The sequence below is a fragment of the Dasypus novemcinctus genome, chromosome 13 (assembly GCF_030445035.2).
Source record: "Dasypus novemcinctus isolate mDasNov1 chromosome 13, mDasNov1.1.hap2, whole genome shotgun sequence".
NCBI lineage: Eukaryota > Metazoa > Chordata > Mammalia > Cingulata > Dasypodidae > Dasypus > Dasypus novemcinctus.
The window spans coordinates 25223177-25237508 of record NC_080685.1 but is presented as its reverse complement, the minus strand read 5'-3'; the positions used below and the strand labels follow the sequence as shown (position 1 = coordinate 25237508).

The 14332-nt window shown below is 38.4% G+C and overlaps 1 protein-coding gene across 10 annotated transcripts in view; it reads right to left on the bottom strand.

Moving 5' to 3' along the window:
* Positions 1-14332, bottom strand: part of SETDB1 (SET domain bifurcated histone lysine methyltransferase 1) — a 38012-nt gene that overhangs the window by 16430 nt on the left and 7250 nt on the right. For 6 of the 10 annotated variants that reach the window (XR_011645376.1, XR_011645377.1, XM_004456031.4 and 3 more), the window contains exons 4-8: positions 3606-3640; positions 2870-2969; positions 1968-2126; positions 1613-1814; positions 630-703 (exon numbers count right to left, since the gene is read on the bottom strand). Coding sequence is in view for 8 of the 10 variants with exons in the window: in XM_004456031.4 (XP_004456088.1) it covers positions 630-703; positions 1613-1814; positions 1968-2126; positions 2870-2969; positions 3606-3640 (570 nt within the window). In the remaining 2 variants the exon portion in view is untranslated. The remainder of the gene's footprint in view (positions 1-629; positions 704-1612; positions 1815-1967; positions 2127-2869; positions 2970-3605; positions 3641-14332) is intronic. The other 4 variants (XM_058275318.1, XM_004456034.4, XM_004456035.5 and 1 more) reach the window with 1 other exon arrangement.

Genomic DNA, 14332 nt, shown 5'->3' with positions numbered 1-14332 from the left:
CAACTGCTTCACATGTATGAGGTCCTGGGTTCAAACCCCAGTACAAAATTATTAAAATTAAAATTAAATAAAACAAACATTGTAGGAATGTTAAATTTCTTGAACTAGATAACTATACTTAAGGTGGTTACATAAGTTAATATTCTCCTTAAAAATGTACATTGATGGGGAGCTCTTATATTTTTTAGCATAATATTTTGAGTGATCTATGTACCTTTAAAAAAAAATTAAAAAAAAGTACATGAAATATAAGTGTTCTAGGATCATGATGTACACAACCTACTCTCAGATGCTTATAAAATAGCTGGAATGAAATGGCAAATGTGGCAAAACAATGTAAATTGATGGATCTGGGTATCTAGGTGGGGGGTATGTTGGAATTCTCTGTATAGAGTTGGTATTATTTTTGCAACTGTTCTGTTAAGTTTGAAATTATTTTGAAATAAAAACTAAATTAAAAAAATAAGACAAAACAAAAAAACTATCTCCCAAAAGACATTAACCAACCTTAAGCTCAAAATTGGGGTAAAATTTTGTGCACCAAATAAAAAACTACCACTTTTCAAATGGGCATATTAAAAAAAATACAAGGTAAAGAAAAAAAGAGGAAAAAGTGAGGGGACACTCACGTGGCCGGCATATGGGATATAGTTCAGACTGTGTGACATAGGAGGCATAACCATCATCAAAGAAAATGAGAAACCTGTAAGGGAAGAGTGATAGTAGAAAGATCTGAGGCTAAAGAACACAGAAGATATTTAATATGACCCAGAGAAATAATTTTGTCATAGTTTCCATTCTTCTGGGTCACAAAGAGGACACTCTCAAGGGCACATGTTCTAGTCTACTCCTTTCTTCCTATTGTTTTTTCTTTCTACCGTAAGAGTTAGGAATTCTCCCTTAATCAAACGAACATATCCCCACTTGTTCAAAAGCCATTTATTCTTGTTCCTCTATCAGATTCTTGTATTGTTGAAAGCCACTTAGTCTCTACTTCATTTCTTCCTTCTACATAAACTGCTGGGCGATGGACTTGGCCCAGTGGTTAGGGCGTCCGTCTACCACATGGGAGATCCGCGGTTCAAACCCCGGGCCTCCTTGAACCGTGTGGAGGTGGCCCACACGTAGAGCTGATGCACGCGAGGAGTGCCCTGCCACGCAGGGCTGTCCCCCGCGTAGGGGAGCCCCATGCGCAAGGAGTGTGCCCTGCAACAAAAAGAAACACAGATTCCCATGCCGCTGACGCAACAGAAGTGGACAAAGAAGACGCAGCAAACAGAGAACAGACAACTGGGGTGGGGGGGAAAGGGGAGAGAAATAAATAAATCTTTAAAAAATAAATAAAATAAATTCCCTATGAACCAATCTCAATTACTTTCCTCTATGCATCTTCCTTCAAGTTTTTTCCTTGAGGGAAGGAAAAAAAAAAAGGGAAAGAAAATGGAGAAAAGGAGAAAGAATCACCCATATGATTCCTGTGGCAAAGAAAGAAAATGGATTTCTGGCCACTGGGGACCAAGAACACAAAAGCTAATTGTGAGATCTAGACTATGATTTCTACAGGGCAGGTCCTCCCTGTCTCTATTCCCTTTATAATCCTCTGTCCAGGTACCTGAGCTTGTTTTTGACGTTTGGTGTCTCAGCAACAATGCCAGCATAGAGCCAGACCTGATTCCCATCTTTGTATTTGGCCACAACTCGACTGCCCACATATAGCTTATCAGCAGGAGGGTGGTAATCATAGGCAATATGGTTCCCCGACAGTAGACTCTTTCCTTTGTTGTCAAATTTGACCTTGTACTTCTTCCCTGGCCCTGAGCAAAAAGGAAAGATAAATTAAAAACAAAACAAAACAAAAAAACAGGAAAATACTGTCAGTGGCTGTGTAAATCCTTACTGCTATGTAAAAAACAGAGGGGAAGGCTGTAGGGAAAGAAACCATCGGCACTGGAGATGTGCAGACTTGCCTTTCATTAGTTCTTCCTGTAGTTTGAACATACCAACTGTCTGGATGGCAATAAGGGTGCCTTTGTGCCATGTCTTAGTTCTCTTCTTGCCCAGAATCCGCATGCTGACTATCAGGTCACCATCTTTGCTCAGTTCTCCAGACATTTGACTCAAGGTTCCTATGGAAGGAAACAAAATTGTCCTAAAGAGATAAGGAACAAATTTAACAGAGACTGGAAAGGTAAAGAGGATAGTAGGGTAATCAGGGAAAGTTGGTCTTTGATATTTAGTCACTTTTGCTGCTCTCATGGTCAAAGGCAAAAAAACAATACATAGCTGACTCAACTGTTTATGCCAGCAGGAAAAATCTGAATAATTGAAGTTCATGGGTAATTAAAGAATACCCCACTTTAACCAAATGTTTCCAACTCCTTACTAACAACAACTACCACTTATTAAATAGTAAGTGAAACATTTTCCTGTAAGGTAGTGATTACTAGCCCTGTTCTACAAGCAAAGATTCTCTCAGACCTCTTTATAAGAGTTTTGGTCACTCTTTCTAATCTTCACTTGGAAGAAGTAGTTGCAAACATGGAAAAAGCCTAAATATGGGGACCCAAAAAAGTATCTGGATAAAGCAATCAGAGACTGGATAACTACTAAAGACAATGAATCTGGCATATCACAGGCAGCAGACAAAAACTTAAGCAGGCAAGAAGTAAAATAAAATCACAAATAATTGTACATTTACCATGGATATAACAAATAGTGGTTTATAAAATGTCACAACAAAAAACAAAAATAAAAAACCCAACAGAGGTGGAGGAAGATTCTGATAGGCTAATACAAAGCAATCCATGCAATTTCTAGGAATTCACCTTCCCCTCTCCTCACCCTTATCCAGGCAACTTCTGACCCTGACCTTTATGTAGATCCTGGGAACTGCTCTTTTTGTTGACAGCATCCATGAACTTCTGGACATCTTGTGCTGATTTTCTTAAGGCAGCCATAGCTTCACGGAGCTATAGGGAAAGGGTTAAGGGAAACAAGTTCCAAAATAGTAGCATAAGTTAGAAATAACTTGTCTTTCAAAATATGTGATGGATAGAGTTCTGTTTGGAGTCACATGGTTACTTTTATCAGGTAAAAGCTGCCCTTTTTTACAAACCTGGTTCAGAGATCAGCTTTAGGAACTTTTCCTTCATTAATCTCACCTGGCTGATCACTGCTAAATTTTACATTCATTTAGTATTCAGTAATTAGTGCATTTCTTTTGCATTCTTATGTCTACTAAAGGCCTGCAAAGCAGAGGGCCGATTACAGGGTAAGTGATTATATGTCAACAGATGAACTGACTATATGATCTGGCCCATTTTCTCCCATTTATATGTTCTTGTTTGTTTGTTTTTTAGGTACCGGGGACCGGGGATTAAAACCAGGACCCCATACCTCATATGTGGGAAGCTGGCACTCAACCGATGAGCCACATTGGCTTCCCTGAGTTGGTTTTATCGTTTGTTTTTGTTTTTACAGTAAGCACTGGGAACCAAACCCAGAACCTCCCATGTGGGAAAGCAGGTGCTCATCTGTTTGAGTCACATTTGCTCCCCATTTTCATATTCTTATCTCTCATTCTTCCCTGATACACCCAAACTCACCTTCTGGTCTTTTGGAGTTCTACTCCCAGCATCACCTATGGATGAGAAGAACTCTGAGCATAAGAGACTTACATGCAAGAATTTAAGAGAAATCAAGAACTATGCTACTTAAAAGCATTACAACTGAAGCATTACTGATAACAACTAAAAACAATCTGGATATAGCTATACACATAACATGTAAAGGACTCAGAAGGGTCTGGAAAGATATGCAGCAAACGGATAACAGTGCTTACCTCTGGCTAAAGTACTGGGACAGGTGGTGGTCTATAAGATTTGGGATTTTCACTGTGTATTTGAATTTTTATAATAATTTATGAGTTATTTTTTTAAGGAAAAATGAGATGTGGTAAATAAATCAAGCAAAAATGTTTATTCTTGAGTAGAGCTGTCCGAAAGAACTCCTGGCAATGATGGAAATGTATTTGTACACTGTCCAATCCCATTAACACGTGGCTACAAAGCAAATGAAATGTAGCTAGTTCAACTGAGAAAATGAATTTTAGATTTCATTTAATAAAAAAAACTTAATTGAGACATATTTCACATACCAAAAAAATCACCCTTTTAAAACATACAATTCAGTGGCTTTTAGTTTATTTCCAAGGTTGTGCAACATCACCACTAACTCCAGATAGTAGTCACTCCCTATTCCACTCTTCCCCTAAACCCCGAAAAATCACTATTCTACTTTTTGTTGCTATGGAATTGCCTATGCTGGACATTCCATATAAATGAAAAATAATGTGTGGTGTTTGTGTCTGGTTTTTTTCACTTAGCTTAATGTTTTCAAAGTTAGTCCATGTTATAGCATGTAAGTACTTCATTACTTTTTACTGCTGAATAATATTCCACAGTATAGATAAACCATATTTTTATTTATCCCTTCATCAGTTGCTAGATATTTTGGGTTTTTCCACTTCTTGGTTATTATGAAAAATGCTGATATGAATATGTGAGTACAAGTTTTCATGTGGGCATACATTTACATTTTTCTTGGGTACATGGCTAGAAGTGGAAGTGCTGGGTCATACAGTAACTCTAAATCTTTTGAGGAAGTGACAGACTGTTTTCCAAAGCAGCTTCACCATTTTACATTCCTACCAGTAATGAATGAGGGTTCCCATTTCTCCATATCCTTGTCAACATGTTATTAGTAATTTTGATTTACATTTCCTTAATGACATGCTTGGATAAAAAGCATCTTTATGTGCTTATTGACAATTTATATATATCTTGTATAAAGAAATGTCTGTTCAAGCTCTTTACTCATTTCTTAAAAATCTTTTTTTGTCTTTTTATTGTTGAGTTGTATGAGTGTTCACCTTTAGATTTTATTTAAATGAAATAAAATAAAATAGCTCCATGTAGCTAATGGTTGCCATACTGGGCAGTTTGGTCATAGAGACTTAGAACATATAAGTAAAACTGCAAGGCAATGAAAATGTCCCAAGGTAACAAATGGTTAAATAAACTGTAACATGTCCAAATTATGTTCATAAAAGAATCTTTAATAACATGAGGCAATGCTAATGATTTATTACATTTTAAAAGGATACAAAATAATTTACTTGATATGATTTCAAACAAATTATATGCCAACAAATACACACACACATATGCATGTTCACACAGTTCTCAAAAAATATGACTATGGTATATGATTACTTATCTATTATCTTAGAACTCCAGCAACATAGCAATTTAAAAAGCCTTCAAAACACATGTCCTATATCTGAAGAGGAAGGGGGTATTATAGGGTTTTCACTTTTACTTCTAAATTAATATATTTATGTGAAAAAATTCAAACATTATAAAGAACACACAATGAAAAACAAGTCTCCCTCCCACCTGCTTCTAGTTACTCTCCTCACAAACAACCTGTATTTGTATTAACAGTTTCTTTTGTATACCAAGGGAGTCTACAAATATAAATAAATGTAAACATGAATTTTCTCCCACTACTATCCTTTAATTCATATCAAGATAAAGTTTTCTAAGTTGCTTTTTAGCAAATTTCCTAATGAGAAAAGGATCAGTGCACCAAGAAGAAATAACAATTCTAAATGTGTATGCATCTAATAGCATCTTTGAAATACAGGAAGTAAAAACTGACAACTGAAAGGAGAAAGAGACAAATGTATAATTATAATTGTAGACTTTAACATTCCTCTCTCAGAAACAGAACTAGAGAACAAACGATCAGCAAGGATATAAAAGAACTATAATAACACCATTAACCAACAGGATCAAATGACATGTACAGAACACTCCATCCCATAATAACAGAATACATTCTTTTCAAGTGCACATGGAACATTCACCAAGACAGACTATATCCTGAGTGATAAAAACACTTCAAATTGAAAGAATAAATTTGTATCTATGAAAATAAACTGATGGGGAAACGGACTTGGTCCAGTGGTTAGGGCGTCCGTCTACCACATGGGAGGTCCGCGGTTCAAACCTCAGGCCTCCTTGACCCGTGTGGAGCTGGCCCATGCGCAGTGCTGATGCGTGCAAGGAGTGCCGTGTCACACAGGGGTGTAAAGGAGTGCACCCTGTAAGGAGAGCCCCCCAGCGTGAAAGAAAGTGCAGACTGCCCAGGAATGGTGCCGCCCACACTTCCCATGCCGCTGACGACAACAGAAGTGGACAAAGAAACAAGACACAGCAAATAGACACAGAGAACAGACACCCGGGGGGGGGGGGGGAATTAAATAAATAAATAAATCTTTAAGAAAAGAAACTGATGGGTATGAAAAAAAGATACTTTAATCTCAAAATATTATACCACTTAATGGGAAGCGGACTTGGTCCCAGTAGTTAGGGTGTCTGTCTACCACATGGGAGGTTCACGGTTCAGACCCCGGGCCTCCTTGACCTGTGTGGAGCTGGCCCAGGCGCAGTGCTGATGCATGCAGGGAGGGCCGCGCCACGCAGGGGTGTCCCCGCGTAGGGGAGCGCCACGCTCAAGGAGTGCGCCCCGTAAGGAGAGCTGCCCAGCGCGAAAGAAAGTGCAGCCTGCCCAGGAATGCACCACTCATACAGAGAACTGACACAACAAGATGATGCAGCAAAAAAACAAACACAGAGTCCTGTGCCGCTGACAACAACAGAAGCGGACAAAGAAGAACACCCAGCAAATAGAGAACAGATAACCGGGTGGGAGGGAAAGGGGAGAGAAATAAATAAATAAATCTTACAAAAAAATATTATACCACTTAAGAATCTTTTTATAAATTCAGTAGTAAAATTATGACCTATAAGAAAATACTTAATCAAATGGCTAAATTATGTGTATATTAGAGTCATTCAACTTTCTTAAGGTAGTAGGTTTATGGGAGTCCCAGAAGGGAAAAAGGGGCAGAAGGAATATTCAAAGATATAATGACAGAGAACTTCCCAAACTTAGCAAAAAACATGAACATGCACATTCCAGAAGTCCAGAGAACACCAAACAGGATAAACATAAAGAAAAATACATCCTGTCATATACTGATCAAACTATCAGATGCAAAGAACAAGGAGAGTTTTTGTTTGTTTTTGAGGTACTGGGGTTGCAGATTGAACCCTGGACCTTGCATATGGGAAGCTGATAAATAACCACAGAGCCACATGGGCTCCCGAGTTTTTTTTTTTTTTTTGGAGGCAGAGGGACCTCCCAGGTGGGAAGCAGGTGCTCAACTGCTTGAGCCACATTGGCTCCCCAAGGAGAGTTTTGAAAGCTGCGAGAGGGAAACGGACTTGGCCAGTGGTTAGGGCGTCCGTCTACCACATGGGAGGTCCATGGTTCAAACCCCGGGCCTCCTTGACCCATGTGGAGCCGGCCCATGCGCAGTGCTGATGCGCGCAAGGAGTGCCGCACCATGCAGGGGTGTCCCCCGCATAGGGAAGCCCCATGCGCAAGGAGTGCCGCACCATGCAGGGGTGTCCCCCGCGTAGGGAAGCCCCACGCGCAAGGAGTGCACCCGTAAGGAGAGCCGCCCAGCGCGAAAGAAAAGTGCAGCCTGCCCAGGAATGGCGCCGCCCACACTTCCCCTGCCGCTGACGACAACAGAAGCGGACAAAGAAACAAGACGCAGCAAACAGACACAGAGAACAGACAACCGGGGTGGGGGGGAATTAAATAAATAAATCTTAAATTAAAAAAAAAAAAAAGAAAGCTGCGAGAGAGAAAAGCAACATGTTTTGTATAAGGGAGTCCCAATCAGATTGAGTGCCAATTTGTCATCAGAAACAATGGAGGCAAGAAGGCAGTAGGTTGAAATATTTAAAGTACTGAAAGAAAACAACTGCCAGCCAAGTTTTATAATACAGTGAGACTCTCTCTCAGAAATGAGGGAGAGATTAAGACATTCTGAGATAAAAGATGAGGAATTTCATCACTAGACTTGCCCTTCAAGCAATCCTAAAGAGAGTTCTTCAGACTAAAAGAAGGGAAACTAGTTAGTGGTTCAAAGTAGGATAAAGAAATAAAGACCAGCAGTAAAGGTAACCATTTGGGAAATTATAAATGCCAGTATTATTTTATCAAATTGTTTGGTATATAACTGCTTCATATAGGTGCTAAAATGCAAATGTGTAAAAGGAAATGATAAAAATATGTTTTGGGATATAAAATGTACAAAAATATAAGTAGTAACAAGTACAAGAAAAATGATGGAGGGACAGAGGGGTATAGGAAATGTATATGTGCGTGCTATTAAAGCTAGGTGGTATCAAACCAAATGTGATTCTTACATAGTTAGGAAACTTAAAATGGTAACAACAAAGAAAATAGATAGGAACTATAACCAGATAGAAATAAGAAGGCATTCAATATGGTACAATACCAAAAAATCAAATAAATATGAAAGTAGGTTTTAATGGAAGAAAGGGGGAAAAAAGGCTAAACAGTAAAATTGCAGAAGAAAGTCTGGTATTATCAGTAGTGACTTTAAATATAAATAGATAAACTTACCAGTCAAAAGGCACAGACTGCAGAATGGATTAAAAAAAAGCGTGACAAAGCATATGTTCTCTGCAAGAGACTCAACTTAAATTCAAAGATACAAGTAAGGTGAGGGTGAAAGGATGGAAAAATATATACAGTCCAAGCAGTACTCAAAAGATAGCTGGGTGGCTGTACTAATATTGGATAAAATAGACTTTAAGTCAAAAATGGTTACAAGGGACAAAGATGGCCATTATATACTGATAAAGGAGATAATTCAACAGGATATATGTTGAGGCAAATGAAAATGAAACATACTAAAACTGATGGAGGGAAACGGACTTTGGCCCAGTGGTTAGGGCGTCCGTCTACCATATGGGAGGTCCGCGGTTCAAACCCCGGGCCTCCTCGACCCGTGTGGAGCTGGCCATGCGCAGTGCTGATGCGCGCAAGGAGTGCCGTGCCACGCAAGGGTGTCCCCCGCGTGGGGGAGCCCCCACGCGCAAGGAGTGCGCCCGTGAGGAAAGCCGCCCAGCGTGAAAAGAAAGTGCAGCCTGCCCAGGAATGGCGCCGCCCACACTTCCTGTGCCGCTGACAACAACCAAAGCGGACAAAGAAACAAAAGCAGACAAAGAAACAAGACGCAACAAATAGACACCAAGAACAGACAACCAGGGGAGGGGGGGAAATTAAATAAATAAATAAATCTTTAAAAAAAAACAAAACAAAACAAAACAAAAAAACTGATGGAATACAGCAAAGGCAGTGCTGAAAGGGAATTCTATAGTCTAAAGGCTTACATGAAAAATGAAGACTTCAAATTAGAGATTTAACTTCAAAACTAGAAAAAGGACAAACTAAACCCAACGTGAACAGAAGGAAGGACAGAACAAAGATCAGAATGGAGATAAATGAAATTAAAAACAATAAAAAAGAGAGAAACAACAGAACCAAATGTTGGTTCTTTGAAAATATCAATTAAATTGATAAACCTTTAGGTAGACAGACCAAGGAAAAAAGTGAAAGGATGAAAATAATTAAAATCAGATGAAAAAGGGGACATTACTACCTATCCTAAAGGCCCATTAGAGGATACTATGAACAACTGTAAGTATAAATTAGATAACCTAAATGAAATAGATAAATTCTTAGAAACATACAAACTACATACATCAACTCAAGAAGAAAAGAGGATCTCAACAAAACAATTACTAGTAAAGAGATTTTATCACTAAGCACAAACCTCCCAACAAAGAAAAGCCCTGGACCAGATGGCTTCACAGAGGAATTCTACCAAACGTTTCAAGAACACTTAACTCCAATTCTGCTTAAACTCTTCCAAAAAACTAAAGAGTAGAGAATATTCCTTAACTCATTCTACAAGGCCAACAACATCCTCACACCAAAGCCAGATAACAATACATAAAATAAAAAAACTACAGACCAATATCTCTTATGAATATGAACGAAAAAATCCTCAACAAAATACTAGCAAACTGAATCCAACAGCATATTAAAAGAATTACAATTAAAAGACACAAAACTACAAGTGTTGGAGAGGATGTTGAGAGATACCACACTTACTGTTGGTGGGAATGTAGAATGGCACAGCCGCTGTGGAAGATTTTTTGGCAGTTCCTAAAGAAGCTGAATACAGATATGCCACATGACCTGGCAATACCACTACTGGGTACATACCCAGAAGAACCGAGAGCAGTGACATGAACAGACATCCACACAATGATGTTCACAGCATTATTCACAAAAGATGGAAATAATCCAGGTGTCCATAAACCAATGAATGGGTAAACTGTGGTGTATAGACACGAAAGAATATTATGCAACGGTAAGAAGTAATGAAGTCATGAAACATAAAACAATATGGATGAACCTGGAGGCCATTATGCTGAGTGAAGCAAGCCAGACACAAAAGGGCAAATACTGTATGACTGCACTATTATGAACTAAATACACTATTAATCTCTTGGAGTTAATAATTAGAACATAGGTCACCAGAAAATAGAACGAGGGTAGAGAACGGAAAGCTGAGGGTTAACCTGTGCAGAACCAGTAAAAAAAGTTGTGTTAATCTTAGGAAATGAATAGAAAAGGTGAAAGCACAACATAATATTTTTAACTAGCAAATGGGTATGACAGTAGTTGAAAGGGAGACTAAAGTCATGTATATTACTAAAAGGAAAGGCTAAAAATGGGACTGTATAGCATAGAAAATCCTCAAGTGAAATATGGATATGGATAATATTGTATATGTAAGACTTTTTCTTTGAAACTGAACAAATAGTACCTATGTTGATGTCAGAAGATGTTAGTATCAGGCAAAAACAAACAAACATGCTAAGTGAAAGAAAGAAACCAGACACAAAGTATGACATATTTAATGATTCCATTTATATAAAATGTAAATAAAAATCAAGATGAAATTAGATTAGTGCTTACATAGGGGTTGGGGAAAGATAGAGGGACTGAGAGGTGACTGCTAAGATGTGTGGAGTTTTTCTTTTTGGAGTAATGAAATTGTTCTGAAGTTTTTGTGGTGACAAATGCACAACACTGTGATTATACTAAAAGCCACTCATTGTACACTTTGGCCAGATTGTATGGTATGTGAATATATCTCAATAAAACCGCTTAAAAAAATTCCATGATCAAAAGGATTTTTTCCTCATATGCAAGGTTGGTTCAACTTAAGAAAAACAATTAATGTAAAGTGCCTCCTTAACAGAATGAAGAGAAAAAAAACAAATGATCATCTCAATTGATGCAGAAAAGGCACCTGACAAAATCAAGCACCCCTTTTTGATTAAGAAAATTTAGAGGGGGTGGTGGGGTTGAATGGGTTCTCATAGATATTTTTTAAATGTAATATTTTTACAAAATCAATAAAAATAAATAAATAAATAAATAAATAAATAAGAAAATTTAGAACATCAGAATAGAAGGAAACATCTTCAACATGATAAAAGGCATAGATGCAAAGCCCACAGCTAACATTCTACTTATTGGTACAAGAGTGGAAGCTTTCTCTTTAAGATTAAGAACAAGACAAAGATGCCCACTGTTAACACTGCTATTCAACATTGTACTGGAAGTCCTTGCCTGAGCAATTAGACAAGAAAAAAAATAAAAGACTTCTAAGTTGGAAGAAGTAAAACTTCCCCTATTTGCAGATAATATGATCCTATATACAGAAAATCCTGAAAAAAAACATGAGAAAACTCCTAGAGCTAATAAATGAATTCAGAAAAGTGGCGGAGTATAATGTTAACACCTAAACTCAGCAGTTTCTATACACGAGCAATGAACAATCAGAAGAAATCAAGTAAAAAATCCACTCATAATAGCAACTGAAAGAATCAAATTATCTAGAAATAAATCTAACTGAGGATGTAAAGGACTTGTACACAGAAAACTACAAAACATCACTAAAAGAAATCAAAGAAGACCTAAATAAATGGAAGGACATTCTGTGTTCATAGATCGGAAAACAATATATTGTTAAGATGTCAAACAACATCCTAAGGGGTAGGGTTTTTTTAAATGGAGTGATGAAAATGCTCTAATATTGACTGCAGTGATGAATGCACAACTCTGTGATAATACTAAAAGCCACTGACTGTATACTTTAGATGGACTGTATGGTTTGGGAATACATTTCAGTAAAACTGACATTAAAAAAAAAAGGCCATACTATCCAAAACAATTTATATATTTCATGCAATCCCAGTCAAAATTCCAAAAACCTTCTCTGCAGAAACAGAAAAGCCAATCATGAAATTTATATAGAAGGGTAAGGGGCCCCAAATAGCTAAACACATCTTGAAAAAGGAGAATGAAGTTGGAAGACTCACACTTCCCAGTAGTAAAACTTACTACAGGAAAATGGATCTGGCTCAAGCAATTGAGCTCGCCTCTACCATATGGGAGGCCTCAGGTTCAATTCCCGGGGCCTTCCAGTGAAGGCAAGCTGGCCTGTGCCATGGACAGGTGGCAGCCTGCACCACGGAGAACTGGCACAGCAAGATGACACAAAAAAGGGAGAGAGAAACTGAGAGTTACAGCAGATCAGGGAGATGAGGTGACTCAAGCAATTGAGCGCCTCTCTCCCACACTAGAGGTCCCGGGATCAGTTCTTGGTGGTTCCTAAAGAGAAAGATGAGAGGAAAAAGACAAGCAGACAATGAAGTACACACAGTGAATGGACACAGACAGCAGACAGCGAGCACAAAACAACAATGGAGGGTAACTTATTACAAAGCCATAGTAATCAAAACAGCATGGTACTGGCACAAGGACAGACATATAGATGAATGGAATTAAATTGTAAGCTCAGAAATAAATTCTCACATTTATAACAAACTGATTTTTGACAATGTGCAAAGACTATTCAACTGGGAAAGAATAGTCTCTTCAACAAATGGTGCTGGGAAAACTAGATCTCCATTTGCCAAAAGAAAAAATTAAAGAGGCCCCTACCTCACACCCTATCAACTAAAAATGGATCAAAGACATAAATATAAGGGCTAGTACTACCAAACTTCCAGAGAAAATGTAGGGAAGCATCTTTAGGACCTTGTGTTAAGCAATGGTTTCTTAGACTGTACACCCAAAGCAAAATCGACAAGAGAAAAAAATAGATAATGGAACCTCATCAAAATTAAAAACTTTATCATAAAGGTAAAACCACCACAAAATGGGAGAAAATATTTGGAAAACACATACCTGATAAAGGATTAATACCAGAATATTTTTAAAAATCCTTCAACTTAACAAAAAGACAAACAACCCAATTAAAATAAGGGCAAAGACTTAACTAGACATCTCTGCAAAGAAAATGTACAAATGGCCAGAAAACATATGAAAAGATATTCAATATCAGCCATCAGGGAAATGCAAATTAAAACCACCATGAGATACCATTTCACACTTACTAAAATGGCTGCTATTAAAAAATGGACAATAGGGGAGTGGATGCAGCTCAAGCCGTTGAATGCCTGCTTCCCATGTGGGAGGTGCTGGGTTCAGTTCCCAGTGCCTCCTCAAAACAACAACAACAAAAAGCAAACAACAAGCAAACAAATGAAAAAAAAAAAAAAAAACTAACTCAGGGGAGCCAATGTGGCTCAGTGGCTAAGTGCCGGCTTCCGACATATGAGGTCCTTGGTTTAATCCCCAGTCTCTAAAAAAAGGAAGTGTTGGAGCGTATGTGGAGAATAGGAACACTCATTTGCTGGTGGCAATGTAAAATGGTACACCTGCTGTGGAAAACAGTTTGGTGAGTCCTCAGAAAGTTAAGTATAGAACTACCATATGATCCAGCAATTTGACCACTAGGTATATACCTAAAAGAATTGAAAGTAGGCACTAGAACAGTCACTCCCCCGACAGTTGTAGCAGCATTGTTCACAACTGCCAAAAGATGGAAGCAACCTAAGTGTCCACCAACCAACAAACGGATAAATAAAATGTGGTATATACACACAATGAAATATTATTCAGGGGAGGCGGACATGGCTCAACTGATAGAGTGTCCGCCTACCAAATGGGGGGTCCAGGGTTTGATCCCCAGGGCCTCCTGACCTGTGTGGTAAGCTGGTCCATGCGCGGTCCTGCTGTGCGCCAGAGCCACCCCACATGAAAAAAGGACAGCCTGCCCAGGAGTGGTGCACACATGGAGAGCTGATGCAGCAAGATGACGCAACAAAAAAGAGACGCAGTTTCCAGTGCCACCGGATAATGCAAGTGGACACAGAACAGCAAATGGACACAGAGA